The sequence below is a fragment of the Ciona robusta genome, chromosome 1, assembly GCF_009617815.1.
Source record: "Ciona robusta chromosome 1, ASM961781v2".
Classification (NCBI taxonomy): Eukaryota; Metazoa; Chordata; class Ascidiacea; order Phlebobranchia; family Cionidae; genus Ciona; species Ciona robusta.
Window position 1 is genome coordinate 668,680 of NC_143235.1, and position 18,466 is coordinate 687,145.

An 18,466-nucleotide genomic window follows, 5' to 3' on the forward strand; every position below is an offset into this window, starting at 1 on the left:
TTTGGTAGTAACAAACATTTAACGATTTTTATAATACTTTATCTTCACGGCTCCCACAGATCGTTGTTAATTGTTTAAAACACGATCAGGATATTTGGTTATTATGTGTGAAAGGTGTCCCATCTTCCCCCACCCTACTATATATATATATGAATGTAACTTGCTTTATTTTTGCATTAGTGACTACTAGATTGCCCACAGCGGTGAGACTTGAGTTTCATAACTTTGGGTTAGGCATGCTTCCTACTGTATCACGGCACATATATAGTAGGGTGGGGATAGATGGGACACTTTTTCAATCTATTTTCCAGTCCCATTTGATAGTAAACACAAAATATTCAAAGAAATATAAAACCGTATCCTCACCAAAAACCAAACACAATCAGGATATTATGTGCTAAAGGTGTCCTATCTTTCCCCCGCCTTACTATATGTATAAATGTATACCATAGTACTAAGGACATTTAACTATAATTACAATATTAAGACATATAGAAATGTAACCTACCAGATCTTTACACATCACCAACAAAATTCTTTCCATTTATCGCATAACAAAGTACAATATTCCATTTAAATATTCAAAAAAACATAGTTTGGAATGTATGGCGAACAAATCCTGTTATAATAACTTCCACTTTTCCTGACACACCAACACATGGGGTAATGAGATAAATATTCGGGTATAAAGGAAACTACAATATTCCATTTAAATTTTCAAAAAAAAAAATATGAACCCATGGCGAACAAAACGTGTGTCTGCGCTGATAAAAGCGCGTTTGCACAGCAAAAACGGGCGATAAAAAAATACGACCAAATTTACGATAAATACTGTAGCACTGAGTGTGAGGATATAAAAGAACAAAAGAAAAAGTTAGTACATGTTAAATTATTTTTGAGATAGGTTTTGGGTTTACAAAATACATAGTAGGGTGGGGGAAGATGGGACACCTTTACATTCTATTTTCTCGTCCTCACGACTCCCATAGACCGTTGTTAATTGTTTAAAACACGATCAGGTTATTTGGATATTATGTGTTAAAGATTCCCCCACCCTACTGTACATGATATTAATAAACAGTTAATGAACTAAAATTACTACAGAGAAAAATATAAAATTGGCATTATATTGCATACACAAGCCAGCTACAAGTTACCATGTATGTTACTTCCTAGCACGTTGTTCCTTTTGACTTTATGCCAATATGGCGGACATCATACACACACACAATCCATTGCAAGGATGCCAGTAAGTGTTATCATCAGATTATATTCTGATTATCAATTGATCCGATACTGTAGGTGGTCATGCACTTTTACACAGCCTTGCTTACATTGAATGAATGTAACATATTTATCCTCGCATGGCGGGGCATTGACAGTCGTTATAACACGGGTGTTCTGTTTCATACACCTCGTGTCAGCTTACAAGTTACCACGTATGTAACATATTTATCCTCGCATCACGGGGCAACGACAGTTGTTATAACACGGATGTTGTTTCATACACCTCGTGCCTGCATACAAGTTACCATGTATGTAACTTATATATCCTCACATGGCGGGGCAACGACAGTTGTTATAACACGGATGTTGTTTCATACACCTCGTGCCTGCTTACGAGTTACCACGTATGTAATCTTGTGAATGTTCCAAAGCTAGCAAGTATGGCAGGAGAAAAGGCAAAAAACTTGCAACACCGGAGCACTGTAACAATGTTGCATAGAAACCAACATTATATTCTACTTGAGTCCATATTCATGTTTGCAGATGCTGTAGAAACAGAATAAAAAGCTGAGGTTGATGGCTTCGTTCGCTCTAGAATCGGTTTCACCCAAAGATCACGAACAGATTTTATTCGCAGGCAGTTCACCAGAAATATTCCAAGACCCTGAAAAAAAATTCAATATATATTCCCAAAAAATTACATTTTTTTATATTTCTAAACGGCATATACAATGTTGGGGTAATGGCCCAACTCTGGTATAAATCCCAGGTCCCATGGCATGCCTCACTGTAGGACCTAACCAATATAGAATAGAATGTGCATATACAATATTGGGGTAATGGGCCAACTCTGGTCTAAATCCCAGGTCTCATAGCGTGCCTCACTGTAGAACCTCACCCTTATAGAATAGAATGTGCATATACAATATTGGGGTAATGGGCAACTCTGGTCTAAATCCCAGGTTCCATGGCGTGCCCCACTGTAGGACCTCACCCATATAGAATAGAATGTGCATATACAATATTGGGGTAATTGGCAACTCTTTGTCTAAATCCCAGGCCATCGACAAGGACCTCACCCATACAGAATGGAATAGAATGAGAAAAACAATTCTTAAAACATGCCATGGATAAATAATATGCACTATGAGGTTAACCTGAGTTGAGTTAAAGATTGTGAAAATCCAAGCAATAATTTCTTGGTATGCGACATTATCAGCAATCAACATCAAGTAACCGAATGTCCATGTTAACCCCATTGTTGTTGCCATGGTGACAGCTCTGAAGAAAAGATCGGCAACGTCCATCTGTTTCGCTGTTGAACGAATCTGGAAGTTTGGAGAATACTTTAAACAGTATACCGACATTTTGGGAGAAATTCATGAAAAAAAGATATACACATATTTCGCAACCATGCAAAACAAACTTTACTCGCAGGCACGTTCGAAAATATTTACAAAACTTTTGTTTTCGTACCCAGACAAGCAAAATTTTTTACGTATGTACTGACATTATGGGATAAATGCGAGCCATTATAATGAAAAATCTTGAAGTTTGGAATGTTTTAAAGCAACTGAATGTAACCATACTGGTGGTATATTTAGAACAGTAGCTTTCAACCTATTTAGCTTAGGAGACCGGTAAAGTTCAAAACAATTTTTTTTGGAAAAATATAATAAGTTACATTCAATGATATGATGGGTAAGAATATGCAAGTACAAATGATGGCCTACACGTTACAGTATCGGATTTTTATATTCAATGACCATAAGTACCTGCTTAGATTTGCACGTGAGAACTCGTACGACAGCAATAAAGCAAAACATGTTTATAATCAGCATTATCCCAACAGGAACAAGGAAACCAAAATAAAGTGAATAATTCCGGAGCCAACACATATTTCCAAGTCGATATGAAGATTCAAAAGAAATATCTTTAAAATACTCTTTATTAATTTTGGAAATATATATAAAAATTGTTTTTATTATTTTTAGAAATACAGTATAGTAGGGTGGGGTAAGATGGGACACCTTTAACACATAATAACCAAATATTCTGATCGTGTTTTAAACAATTAACAACGGTCTATGGGAGCCGTGAGGATAAAGTTTTATAAAAAATCGTTGAATGTTTGTTTATTACGAAATTGGAGGAGAAAATAGATTAAAAAGGTGTCCCATCTTTCCCCACTCTACTATATATATAAAAATATTGTAGAAATAAGGTACTGTGAGGGAAGGCGGGACATCTTTAGCACATAATATCCAAATACGCAAATTATAATAACTCTGTTTTATTTTATTTTCCAAAAAAAGTATATTAATAACAAGATCTAACCATCCTGATCAAGTTTGGCGTCCACTCCTAATAAGGTACTGCATGCGTTCACAATGACCACAAGGAGAGCTAGAGAGTACACGGCCACAGTGGTTTTCACATTCGCTTCCAAAACCTTCCCAAATGCCTGGTGATAAAACAAAAGTAAATGATCACAATAGTTCCACTGAAAATACAGTAACTGAAATAGATTTTATGAAAATTGTTCTGCTACTATTGGTAACCACATATAAGAAATTTTTTGGGGAACTGGTATTATGGCGAAAAAATTTAGGTTGATTTTAATAAAACGAATGTTTCATATGAGGATTGAGTCTGCTGCTTATTAAGTTGAACGATTCTTGTGTTAAGAATTACAGTATGGACGTGGTGCTACGAAAACGTAACAGAACGAGTCCTTTAACTCTATGAGCATCACATCAGGGTCAGATTCGGGGAATTTGTAACTAAATTAAATATAACAGACTCACCCTTCCGATTGCTTTGAACACAACTATTGAATATAACGTCATCCAGCCCCATGAGGACAGGAAAGCAAACTGTGGGAAGTTTAATCAGTTATTGAAAAAAAAACCCTTGTCATTGTATGTTATGTGAAAAAGTGAATGAATGTAACTGTGTGAACGTTTAATAAATAAACGAACAAAAAAACTTGTGCATTGAAACAATAAAACTAAAATTTACAACTTTTATGAAAAAGTAAAATGCAACTATTGTCGTAATAATAATAACTATATTTGTCTCTTCGATTACGGAAGCGAAGATTTAGAAATATTTTAAACGACAAGACAGGATATAGCAACTAAACAACAGTTGTTAAAACACCCTTACAGTTAAAACATATTTACATTTAGTTAAGAAATTAGCGTGGTCGCTACATCTAGCAAACTAACAAATGATAATTTTCAATGTATGTTGTTTAAATTCTCTTTTACTTTAACTTTATTATACCTGCATAAGTGCTGTGATAAAATGACAAACGGAACGATTGTCTGTCATGGGGATGCCAAACAGAAACACAGTGTATCCGACAAGCAGAGAAATACAAAGATTAACAAGGTAAGGCGTTGGCTTCTTATTTCGCAATTGCCTAAAAATTGTTAAAAGTAAATAAAGGTAACTATCGTTGTTATAACACAATTGTTCTGTTTCATACACCTCGTGCCCGCTTACGGGTTACCACGTATGCAACTTATTTATCCTCGCATGGCAGGGCAATGACAGTCGTTATAACTCGAGCGATATGTTTCAAACATCTCGTGCCCGCTTACGAGTTACCACGTATGTAACTTATTTATCCTCGCATGGCAGGGCAATGACAGTCGTTATAACTCGAGCGATATGTTTTATACATCTCGTGCCTGCTTACGAGTTACCACGTATGTAACTTATTTATCCTCGCATGGCAGGGCAATGACAGTTGTATAACTCGAGCGATATGTTTCATACATCTTGTGCCTGCTTACAAGTTACCACGAATGTCACTTTTATTCTTAATTGTTTTAATTACTTATGATTTTCACATTCGAACAGATAAAAGTCATATGCAAACATAAAATTGAAATGCTACTAATTAAAAAAGAGTCTAAAGATGACATTTAGGCGAAATATATATCTCTCATTCATTATACAATTGGTTGGACCTGATTTTTTATAAAAATGACTCACTTCACAGCAGTATAAATCATGATTGTCCCAACACAGCCTATTATAGACACAGCACATCCAATTTTGCTGAATATCGATAAATAGACTTGAGATGGAACTACCTTGCTGCTCTGTAAAGCACAAGAAAAGAAAATCGTGGTTTGTTAGGAATGGATGAATCTTATTTATCCTCGCATGGCCAGACAATTATTATAACATGGGTGTTCAGTTTCATACACCTAATGCCAGCTTACAAATTACCACGTATGTAACTTTGCGGGTAATTATTAAGAGGGCAGAATTGTTATTTTTATATATGGCTGACAATTTAGACATCCATTAGTGACCACTGGAGCAATTGCCGTTAAGTGTCTTGCACAAGGACACATACGCCAACAATGGTAGCAGCGGCGAGCCCGGATCCCATTACCCCTGGGTTAGGGGCATCCTAACCACTGCTGCACAGATCATGAATGACAATCCCAAAATAGTTTAATAAACTTACGAATAAAAGCCCAAAGTCAGCAAACCGATGGCAGTAACAGGTTGGGACGTTGTTTATATAACGTAGCTGACATCCAGGTTTTGACCAAACCCACTTTTCGTCGTCCCAAGTTACACAAGTAAGTTGCCGACGCTCATCCTGGATTAAAATTAGATTTTGTTTTAAAATGAGGAGTATATAAGTTATCCTTGCAAAGTGAGGCAATGAAAGTTGTTAAACACAGATGTTATATTTCACACACATTTCTGAGTTACCACGGATGTAAGTTTCTGAGTATTTTTTTTCATACAGCATTTAAGAGCACCATAGATGTGGCTGAGATCATATTTTTCTCATAAAGCATTCAACATTATTTCTTTCATAATTTATTAAAAGTCAAAACAAAACAAATTACTTTTAGGGTGCCCTCTATCTTCTCGTTTTCTTCAAAATCTTTAAAATCAGTATGTTCAGTGATAATCGGAAAATTTAAATTTGTACTTTTGTTTCCTGTGTGTTTCACTGTCACCACCTGCCATTATAGATTTCAATCAATAAACTTATTTAAAATCTATTTATCCTCGTGTGGCGGCGGGCCACGACAGTTATTATAACACGAGTGTTCTGTTTCATACACCTCGTGCCATCTTACAAGTTACCACGTATGTAACTCTGCTTATTGGCATTTTTGATTATTTTGATTATTTTTTTTAGAAATTTTTTTATTTATGTATGGCTGATAATATAGGCAACCCTTTAGTGACCACTGGGTTGGAGCAATTACATTAAGTGCCTTGCCCAAGGACACAAACGCCCACAATGGTAAAAACAAATAGTATTTAAAAGCAAACCTTTGTAATATTGTCATCGGAAGGAAAGAGAGGATAATTTGAATAATATAAAAAATCCAAACGAAGACTTGAATTAGTAATGATTTGGTCAAGAATCTTCTCGCCAACAACAACATTGATAGGGTTGGATTGTGTCCATTGGGTGGATCTGTTGCTGGTGTTTGACTGGTAAATTAAAGGAGAGAAAACAAAATCTCGTTCACCCGTTCTCCTGCTGATTCCCTTCAGTGGTTCATAGATTTGAATCTATAATTTTGCAATGGGTGTTGAACTTTGAATGAATGAAACGTTTATGACACTGGTGTTCTGTTTCACACACCTTGTGTCCGCTTACGAGTTACCACGTATGTAACTTATTTATCCTCGCATGACGGGCAACGACAGTCGTTATAATAGGGTGTTCTGTTTCATACACCTCGTGCCCGCTTACGAGTTACCACGTATGTAACTTATTTATCCTTACATGGCAGGCAACGACAGTCGTTATAACACGGGTGTTCTGTTTCATACACCTCATGCCCGCTTACGAGTTACCACGTATGTAACTTATTTATCCTCGCATGACGGGCAACGACAGTCGTTATAACACGGGTGTTCTGTTTCATACACCTTGTATGCCCGCTTACAAGTTACCAAGTATGTGACTTATTTATCCTCGCATGGCGGGCAACGACAGTCGTTATAACATGGGTGTTCTGTTTCATACACCTCATGCCCACTAAGTTACCAAGTATATATGTTACTTTGTGGTTAATTAATTTTAGAGTATTTTTTTTTGTGTGTGTGATCGGGGAAGAATAAAATGAATATTTCTATTTCTGGTTCAATTTAACAATGTTTGTACTTTAAAAAAAAATGGAAAACAGTTTAATTAGTTACATTACAATCAGAACAGTTTGTTATGTTTTAAATAAGATAAAACAAATTCTGTTTGAATTTGGCAAAATTTGTACCTGAATATTGATATTTGGTGAAGTGAAATTAACAGTGGAACAATTTTCACAAACCACCACTCGATCCAGAAGTTTGTTTAAGGTTTTTTCCATGGAAACTTTGTTCTGTACAAGTCTGAAGAAAAAGAAATGAATTTAACTTGATTTATCCTTGCATGCTGGCAGGGCAAAGACAGTAGTTACAATATGGGTGTTCTGATTCATACACTTCGTGCTCACTTACGAGCGACCATGCTGTAACTTATTTATCCTCACATGGTGTGGCAACAGCAATCATTATGACATGAGTGTTCTGTTTCATACATCTCTTGCCTGCTTACGAGTTACCATGTATGTAACTTATTTATCCTCTCATGGCGGGACAACCGTATCATTATAACACGGGTGTTCTGTTTCATACACCTATAACACGGGTGTTCTGTTTCATACACCTATAACATGAGTGTTCTGTTTCATACATATCTTGCCGCTTACAAGTTACCACGTATGTAACTTATTTATTCTCGCATAGCGGGGCAACGTCAGTCGTTATAACAGGGGTGCTCTGTTTCATACACCTCATGCCCGCATACGAGTTAACATCTATGTAACTTTGTAAGTAATTTTTTTCCATATGGCTGACAATTTAGACAACCCATTACTGACCACTGGGTTAGAGCAAAAGACACCTACGCTCAATATGGTAGCAGTGACGAGCCTTAAACTCTATGTTACGACGCAGGCGCACTAGCCACAGTGTGGGACTTAATTTAGACAACCCATTAGTGACCACTGGGTTAGAGCAATTGCCGTTAAGTGTCTTGAACAAGTCAAAATAACCACAAGTAGCAGCGACGAGACTTGAACATATAACTTTTAGATTAGAGACAGGCACACTAACAGACTTATTAGCTCAACAGCGAATGAAGAAACTTACCGTGGTGTTGTTTTTAAATCCAACTGACCCCATCCTTCTGCTATGTTACTTGTACTTGATAAAATTTGCTCAAACGTAAGCTGATTAACCTGGGAAAACAACTTTTAATTTAAAGAAAGAAAACACTCAATAAAACAAATTGTAAGAATCAACAATCTTTATCTTCAGAAAAAAACAAAAAATGAAATATTAGTGACGTACGTGGTAACTTGTAAGTGGACACGAGGTGTATGAAACAGAACACCCGCGTTGTAACAACTGCTGTTGCCCCGCCACGCAAGGATAAAGCAAGTTACATACATTTATTATGGCTGACAATTTGGCAACCCATTAGTGACCACTGGGATGGAGCAATTGCCGTTAAGTATCTTGTCCAAGAACACATATGCCCACAATAGTAGCAGTGGAAAGCCTTGAACCCATTACCTCTGGGTTACATGCATGCGCGCTAACCACTTTGCAACAGCGTAGGTAAATGCAATATAACAGCCGCTGTTGCTTCGTTTACATTCATTCATTGCAATATTAGCTACGAGCACAAAAAGTCAACTAAATTTTGAAAAACACGGAAAAATGTATAGTAATATTAAAAAGTCCAATCCAATTTACCTCCACATCATTTGTAGTGTTACTGATTGCTTCGAGAACTTCCACAGCTGAAAGACTTTCGTTATAAGTGATAGTAGTTGATGTGAGGACCTGCAGGACTCCAGTTATTTGCGGCAAGTTTTCCGACGTAATATTTTTGGATGAAATTTCGGAAGTGAAGTTGGTAAGAGTAAGATTGCACGGAACCTTCACTAAAGTTTTAATATCAAATATCATGGAATCTGGGCAATGTATGGATGCAATTGGTTTTCCTGGTGATAAAAAATAGAAGTGAACGGATGTAACCTTTTTATCCCCACATCCTCTCATGGCGGGGCAACGACAGTTGTTATAACACAGGGGTTCTGTTTTATACACTTTGGCCCGCTTACAAGTTACCACATATGTAACTTATTTATCCTTGCATGGCGGGGCCACGACAGTCGTTATAGCACAGGTGTTCTGTTTCATACACCTTGTGCCTGCTTACAAGTTACCACATATGTAACTTATTTATCCTTGCATGGCCGGTCCACAACAGTCATTATAACACGAGTGTTCTGTTTTATACACCTTGTGCCCGCTTACAAGTTACCATGTATGTAACTTTGTGGGTGATAATTTTTATGTATGTCTGACAATTTTTGTAGGAATAGAAATTATTATATGGAATTGAGAATCCTAAATATGTTAAAATGTTAAAAATTTAAAAATGTTAAAATAAAATGTTAAAAATTTAAAAATGTTAAATGTTAAAAATTTAAAAAAATACTGTATTAAAAACCAACATTTAATGATTGAACAATTTATAATTCTTTTAATGTTCTTTGTTTACCATCAAATGTGACAAGAAAAATAAATCAAAGGATGTCCCATCCCCCCTACTATATATAGTAAAACAGGACAATAATCCCTACTGTTTAAAAAATATTAATGTAATTTTATTTAATATTTCTTTTAAATACCATCATTGCATGTCGTCAATGAGTAAGCCACCAAACCAATTGGAGTCCTCGGGAAGCTCAGGATATCGGCAGTGGCATTAAGGTGAAATTCGGGACAAAACTCTAAACAAAGTCGTTTAAACATAAATGAATAAATTTAACTTACTTTATCCTCGCGTAGGCGGAAAAACGAAAGTAGTTATAACACGTTCATATATCTCAAGCCAGCTTACGAGTTACCATGTATGTTACTTTGTGGGTAATTAATTTTTGGGGATTTTTTCATATTTTTTTTGTGTATATAGCTGTTAGTTTGACAACCTATTAATGACCACTGGGTTGGAGCAATTGCTGTTAAATGTCTTGCCCAAGGACACATACGTCCACAATGGAAGCAGTGACGAGGCTTGAACCAATTACCCCGGGGTTACAGGCAGGCTCGCTTTTAACTTTTTGACAGCACTAAACAATAAAACATAAATGCTACAAATAGTTGACTTACTGACACAACTAGAAGGGTCCAGTCTACAGTTAAGTAAAGGGGAACAAGTTAAACCATTGCCTGAAAATCCATTAAAACAGGAACATTCAAAATTTCCGTCTGTGTTGGTACAAGCAGCATTTGCATGGCAGTTGTGCCTACCCAATGTACATTCATCAATATCTGTGCATGTTACACCATCACCAGTAAACCCAGCCTTGCAGGCACATGTAAAACTTCCAATTGTGTTGGTACAAGCAGCATTTTCATGGCAGTTGTGTGTAGCCAATGAACATTCATCAATATCTGTGCAGTTTAAACCATCACCAGTAAACCCAGTTTTGCAAGCACATGCAAAACTTCCATTTGTGTTGGTACATTTTGCATTTGCATGACAGTTGTGTGTGCCCAATGTGCATTCATCAATATCTGTGCATGTTACACCATCACCAGTAAACCCAGTATTGCAGGCACATGTAAAACTTCCATTTGTGTTGGAACATGTTGCCTTTGCATGACAGTTGTCAGTATTCAATGTACATTCATCAATATCTGTGCATGATACACCATCACCAGTAAACCCAGTTTTGCAAGCACATGCAAAACTTCCATTTGTGTTGGTGCAATTAGCATTGGTATGACAGTTGTGTGTACCCAATGAACATTCATCAATATCTGTGCATAATACACCATCACCAGTAAACCCAGTCTTGCAGGCACATGTAAAACTTCCATCTGTGTTGGAACATGTTGCATTTGCATGGCAGTTGTGTGTACCCAATGCACATTCATCAATATTTGTGCATGTTACACCATCACCAGCAAACCCAGTATTGCAAGCGCAAGTAAAACTTCCAATTGTGTTGGAACATGTTGCATTTGCATGGCAGTTGTGTGTAACCAATGTACATTCATCAATATCTGTGCATAATACACCATCACCAGTAAACCCAGTCTTGCAGGCACATGTAAAACTTCCATCTGTGTTGGTACAAGCAGCATTTTCATGGCAGTTGTGTGTAGCCAATGAACATTCATCAATATCTGTGCAGTTTAAACCATCACCAGTAAACCCAGTTTTGCAAGCACATGTAAAACTTCCAATTGTGTTGGTACAAGCAGCATTTGCATGACAGTTGTGTATACCAGATGAACATTCATCAATATCTGTGCATGATACACCATCACCAGTAAACCCAGTTTTGCAAGCACATGCAAAACTTCCATTTGTGTTGGTACAGTTTGCATTTGCATGACAGTTGTGTGTGCCCAATGTACATTCATCAATATCTGTGCATGTTACACCATCACCAGTAAACCCAGTATTGCAAGCACATGTAAAACTTCCAATTGTGTTGGTACATTTTGCATTTGCATGACAGTTGTGTGTACCTAATGCACATTCATCAATATCTGTGCATGATACACCAACACCAGTAAACCCAGTTTTGCAAGCACATGTAAAACTTCCAGTTGTGTTCATACAGTTTGCATTTGCAGAGCAGTTGTGTGTGCCCAATGAACATTCATCAATATCTGTGCATGATACACCATCACCAGTAAACCCAGTTTTGCAAGCACATGTAAAACTTCCAATTGTGTTGGTACAATTAGCATTTGCCTGGCAGTTGTGTGTACCCAATGCACATTCATCAATATCTGTGCAGTTTACACCATCACCAGTAAACCCAGTTTTGCAAGCACATGTAAAACTTCCAATTGTGTTGGTGCAATTAGCATTTGCCTGGCAGTTGTGTGTACCCAATGTACATTCATCAATATCTGTGCAGTTTACACCATCACCAGTAAATCCAGTTTTGCAGGCACATGCAAAACTTCCAATTGTGTTGGAACATGTTGCATTTGCATGGCAGTTGTGTGTACCCAATGCACATTCATCAATATCTGTGCATGATACACCATCACCAGTAAACCCAGTTTTGCAAGAACATGTAAAACTTCCAATTGTGTTCATACAGTTTGCATTTGCATGGCAGTTGTGTGTACCCAATGCACATTCATCAATATCTGTGCAGTTTACACCATCACCAGTAAACCCAGTTTTGCAAGAACATGTAAAACTTCCAATTGTGTTCATACAGTTTGCATTTGCATGGCAGTTGTGTGTACCCAATGCACATTCATCAATATCTGTGCATGATACACCATCACCAGTAAACCCAGTTTTGCAGAAACATGTAAAACTTCCAATTGTGTTGGCACAATTAGCATTTGCATGACAGTTGTGTGTACCCAATGCACATTCATCAATATCTGTGCATGATACACCATCACCAGTAAACCCAGTATTGCAAGCGCAAGTAAAACTTCCAATTGTGTTGAAACATGTTGCATTTGCATGGCAGTTGTGTGTACCCAATGCACATTCATCAATATCTGTGCAGTTTACACCATCACCAGTAAACCCAGTTTTGCAAGAACATGTAAAACTTCCAACTGTGTTGGAACATGTTGCATTAGCATGACAGTTGTGTATACCAGATGTACATTCATCAATATCTGCGCATGATACACCATCACCAGTAAACCCAGTATTGCAAGTGCAAGTAAAACTTCCAATTGTGTTGAAACATGTTGCATTTGCATGGCAGTTGTGTATACCAGATGTACATTCATCAATATCTGTGCATGTTACACCATCACCAGTAAACCCAGTATTGCAGAAACATGTAAAACTTCCAATTGTGTTGGCACAATTAGCATTTGCATGACAGTTGTGTGTACCCAATGCACATTCATCAATATCTGTGCATGATACACCATTACCAGTAAACCCAGTATTGCAAGCACAAGTAAAACTTCCAACTGTGTTGGAACATGCTGCATTTGCATGGCAGTTGTGTGTACCCAATGCACATTCATCAATATCTGTGCATCTTAAACCATCACCAGTAAACCCAGTGTTGCAAGCACATGTAAAACTTCCCATTGTGTTGGTACAATTAGCATTTGCATGGCAGTTGTGTGTACCCAATGTACATTCATCAATATCTGTGCAGTTTAAACCATCACCAGTAAACCCAGTTTTGCAAGCACATGTAAAACTTCCAATTGTGTTGGTACAATTAGCATTTGCATGGCAGTTGTGTGTACCCAATGTACATTCATCAATATCTGTGCAGTTTAAACCATCACCAGTAAACCCAGTTTTGCAAGCACATGTAAAACTTCCCATTGTGTTGGTACAATTAGCATTTGCATGGCAGTTGTGTGTACCCAATGTACATTCATCAATATCTGTGCAGTTTAAACCATCACCAGTAAACCCAGTTTTGCAAGCACATGTAAAACTTCCAATTGTGTTGGTGCAATTAGCATTGGTATGACAGTTGTGTGTACCCAATGTACATTCATCAATATCTGTGCAGTTTACACCATCACCAGTAAATCCAGTTTTGCAGGCACATGCAAAACTTCCATTTGTGTTGGTACAAGCAGCATTTGCATGACAGTTGTGTGTACCCAATGCACATTCATCAATATCTGTGCAGTTTACACCATCACCAGTAAACCCAGTTTTGCAAGAACATGTAAAACTTCCAATTGTGTTCATACAGTTTGCATTTGCATGGCAGTTGTGTGTACCCAATGCACATTCATCAATATCTGTGCAGTTTACACCATCACCAGTAAACCCAGTTTTGCAAGAACATGTAAAACTTCCAATTGTGTTCATACAGTTTGCATTTGCATGGCAGTTGTGTGTACCCAATGCACATTCATCAATATCTGTGCATGATACACCATCACCAGTAAACCCAGTTTTGCAGAAACATGTAAAACTTCCAATTGTGTTGGCACAATTAGCATTTGCATGACAGTTGTGTGTACCCAATGTACATTCATCAATATCTGTGCATGATACACCATCACCATTAAACCCAGTATTGCAAGCGCAAGTAAAACTTCCAATTGTGTTGGAACATGTTGCATTTGCATGGCAGTTGTGTGTAACCAATGTACATTCATCAATATCTGTGCATAATACACCATCACCAGTAAACCCAGTATTGCAAACGCAAGTAAAACTTCCAATTGTGTTGAAACATGTTGCATTTGCATGACAGTTGTGTATACCAGATGTACATTCATCAATATCTGCACATGATACACCATCACCAAAAAAACCAGTTTTGCAAGCACATGTAAAACTTCCAACTGTGTTCATACATTTTACATTTGCAGAGCAGTTGTGTGTACCCAATGCACATTCATCAATATCTGTGCATGTTACACCATCACCAGTAAACCCAGCCTTGCAGGCACATGTAAAACTTCCATCTGTGTTGGCACAATTAGCATTTGCATGGCAGTTGTGTGTACCCAATGCACATTCATCAATATCTGTGCATGATAAACCATCACCAGTAAACCCAGTTTTGCAAGCACATGTAAAACTTCCAATTGTGTTGGTACAAGCAGCATTTGCATGACAGTTGTGTATACCAGATGTACATTCATCAATATCTGTGCATGATACACCATCACCAGTAAACCCAGTTTTGCAAGCACATGTAAAACTTCCAATTGTGTTGAAACATGTTGCATTTGCATGACAGTTGTGTATACCAGATGTACATTCATCAATATCTGCACATGATACACCATCACCAAAAAAACCAGTTTTGCAAGCACATGTAAAACTTCCAACTGTGTTCACACATTTTACATTTGCAGAGCAGTTGTGTGTGCCCAATGCACATTCATCAATATCTGTGCATAATACACCATCACCAGTAAACCCAGTTTTGCAAGCACATGTAAAACTTCCAATTGTGTTCATACAGTTTGCCTTTGCATGACAGTTGTGTGTACCCAATGTACATTCATCAATATCTGTGCATGTTACACCATCACCAGTAAACCCAGTATTGCAGCCACATGTAAAACTTCCATTTGTGTTGGTACAGTTAGCATTTGCATTTGTAGAGAAGTTGTGTGTACCTAATGCAGATTTATTAACACATGCAACCAAGTAGTATAATTTAAAGTAATTGTGTTTTCGAAACTAAATTCTGCCATCGTAGGGTTTCGTATAATAAAGCATAATTTATTTTGTTGCGCTTTTTTTCTTTAAACCTTTACTAGCACTTTTAGAAATTTCTGTTTAAATTGAAAGAGCTTTTTAAATTTTAATTTAACACGACTTAATTTTAACACGACATATGTTAGGGAAAGAAGGGACACTTTTAGCACAAAAAATATCTAAATATCCTGATCGTGTTTTAAACAATTAACAACGGTCTGTTGGAGTCGTGACGTTACGGTTTTATAATTCTTTAAATGTTATTTGTGTACTACACAAAGGGTTGGGAAAATAGATTGAAAATGTGTCCCACCTTTCCCGTGCTGTATGCCACCAAAATTTAAGCTCACCTGGTACCGTAGTTGTCACTGTGGTCTCTGCTGCCGTTGTTGGTTCAAATGCAGCATAACCTGGGGTAGTACCTGCATATATATAATGCTCATTTACTTTACAAGATTTTATCACTACCGTTAACACGTCATCAACAACGAAAAAGACAAAACATACATTTTCACATTAAGAAAATTAAGTAAAATCAAAACATGTATATGGTAGGGTGGGGGAAGATGGGACACTTTTTTATTCTATTTTATCGTCCCATTTAGTGGAAAACAAAGAACAATCAAAGAAATATAAAACCGTATCCCCACGACTCCCATAGACCGTTGTTAATTGTTTAAAACACGATCAGGATATTTGGATAATATGTTCTAAAGGTGTCCTGTCTTCCCCCACCCTACTATATATATATATGTGTAGTCAAGTAACCTTCGTTGGGAACCAGATTTATAGATTTATGATAAAAAATGTTCCGTGTTTGCGCATGCGCAGTAGCAGCCGATGGAAACCGGATTTCCGCGACACCGATTTATATGTCCGGTCGCCATTATTTTAACGCGCTTGCTTTAACACAAAAATATAGAAGTTCATTTATTCGTCTGCAATGGTCCCATCCAGAGCCATAGAAATACCGAGTAGTCCAACCCATTGTTACGTAAAACACAAATTGAACGGCAATTTGGGTCCAAAATAACACAGTAGGTATAGGGAAAATGTATGTTTTACGGTAAATTACAGAAAAACTTGGGCCTAGAAACAAATTTAAAGGTTGAAAAATGTAAAAAACATGTGTTATTTGTTTTCTGTGTCAAAAAAAGTCAAAAATTAGAATTAGAAGCGGTTGATTTGCGACATTTTAGTCATTTAATGCGGCTAACATTATACATTTTTTCTAAAAAATGTTTGGTAAGGTAAATAGAAGCTGTTTTACACCTTCCCACAATAGGAAAACACAAACAAAACTTAACAAGTTCGTTTAAACCCTTTGTCAAAGTCACCACTTTTGCTCTATTTTGAACACACATAGACGGCAGTTGGACTACTCGGTGTTTATACGACTCTGGTCCCATCTACATTTCTTCCCAGTTGAGTATATGTGTTTATTTCTTTACTATTTATCCAGTAAAAAATATGGATGGATCCAATTTATTTAGTGTCGCGTTGTTATAAATTATATGTGAATTTCTTCGCACAAAGTTACATACGTGGTAACTTGTAAGGCTTACAATGTAAGCGGACACGCGGTGTATAAAACAGAACACTCGTGTTATAATGACTGTCGTTGCCCCGCCATGCGAGGATAAACAAGTTACATACGTGGTAACTCGTAAGCTGGCACGAGGTGTATGAAACAGAACACCTGTGTTATAACGACTGTCGTTGCCCCGCCATACGAGGATAAATAAGTTACATACGTGGTTACTTGTAAGCTGGCACGAGGTGTATGAAACAGAACACCCGTGTTGTAACTACTGTCGTTGCCACACCATGCGAGGGTGAATAAGTTAAATTCATGTATCTTATCTTTCATATTAAGCCTTTAACAAAATATGTAAACCTAATACCTGACAAAGCTTCGCACGGAGAAACGCCAGCCCACCACAGTAGTATTACAAACACCAAAATATATGATATTGCCATTTTACAAAACCTGAAAAACAAGGGAAACACCCGGTCCCAGTTGTTTTAATACGCACATATATGTTCACTACTTATATAAATCCACATACGAATGAACATAGCTTTTTAAAGCACAAAACTTTAAAACTGTAGTACTGTGGGGTAAGATGGGATACCGTTAGAACCTAAATCTCATAGTTTCTGTCCATGGTTATTCAATTAACAACGCCTGTCTTCGTTACTAACGTTCCTGTGCCACAACTGCCATTTTAGTTTATCTTGTATTATAACCAACCGAAATAAGCCTTTTGAGTTTTATTTTATATCCAAAAATATTTAGCCGCTAATCGTTTCTTTATCCATTTGTTTACAATGTTTACCTTTAAGGGTTTACAAAAAAATATTGCTAAGTCTGAAAACTGTTGCATTCGTTCTACTGCCACATATTTGTAGGAAGTAAGCCACGCGTTCCTATACGTGAAATAAAGCCCGGGGTTTTAAGCCAACCGACGTGCCCACTCAGCGGGAAACACCCGGTCTCTAATATATCCTACGCATAATATACACCGTTGCGCAGATATTGCCAAACTGTCTGTGTTGATAAATTGTTCTATATACCTCGTAGCCAGCCATGTATATAAGGATTCTATATACAGAGACGCGAAGCCTTATAGTATGGGTTAAACACTTTTATACTCATAGCACTGGTAAAGAGTTTCGAAAAGCGACGCCAAAAAACTCCGTCACATAGTTTATGCCAGTGGTTCCCAAACTTGATCTAACTCGCGTACCAATTTTTGATTCATGCAGCGTTCTCGTACCCCCTGTTTTATTAAAAAACTCCAAAATCCACAAATAAAACCAAAGACAAAATGTTGGGACCAGCACTGCTCTATATGAGATGGGACACTTTTTCTTTTTCTCGTCTCATTTGGTAATAAACATTCAATGAATGTCTCGTCCAATTTGGTAAAAACATTCGAAGAATTATAAAACCGTATCCTCACGGCTCCCATAAAATTCATTACGTAC

At 37.1% G+C, this 18,466-nt stretch overlaps 1 protein-coding gene across 2 annotated transcripts; it reads right to left on the bottom strand.

Moving 5' to 3' along the window:
• Window positions 1-530: 530 nt before the first annotated feature.
• Window positions 531-18,253, bottom strand: LOC149741097 (uncharacterized). 2 transcript variants are annotated; one of them, XR_016385291.1, is made up of 18 exons: window positions 17,380-18,253; window positions 15,826-15,897; window positions 10,450-15,393; window positions 9,969-10,070; window positions 9,025-9,275; window positions 8,416-8,504; window positions 7,500-7,614; window positions 6,547-6,792; window positions 6,111-6,227; window positions 5,717-5,854; window positions 5,233-5,342; window positions 4,516-4,654; window positions 4,035-4,103; window positions 3,565-3,691; window positions 3,003-3,160; window positions 2,385-2,555; window positions 1,607-1,891; window positions 531-1,510 (listed from the first exon to the last, which is right to left on the bottom strand). XR_016385291.1 is itself a non-coding variant. In XM_089880842.1 (17 exons), the coding sequence occupies exons 1-17, from the start codon at window positions 17,453-17,455 to the stop codon at window positions 1,736-1,738; spliced, it is 7,080 nt and encodes a 2,359-aa protein (XP_089736968.1). In that variant the 5' UTR covers window positions 17,456-18,253; the 3' UTR covers window positions 1,518-1,735. The 2 variants fall into 2 exon arrangements, 1 of the variants encoding a protein (XP_089736968.1); XM_089880842.1 differs by lacking the exon at window positions 531-1,510 and having other exon boundaries at window positions 1,518-1,891.
• Between the last annotated feature and the right edge of the window lie 213 nt (window positions 18,254-18,466).

Coding starts and splice junctions, on each gene's coding strand:
- LOC149741097 (XM_089880842.1), bottom strand. CDS start 17,455: ATGGCAATATCATATATTTTGGTGTTTGTAATACTACTGTGGTGGGCT. Junction 15,394..15,825: donor AGTGACAACTACGGTACCAG/GTGAGCTTAAAT, acceptor AATCTGCATTAG/GTACACACAACTTCTCTACA. Junction 3,692..4,034: donor TGTTCAAAGCAATCGGAAGG/GTGAGTCTGTTA, acceptor TTTTATCACCAG/GCATTTGGGAAGGTTTTGGA.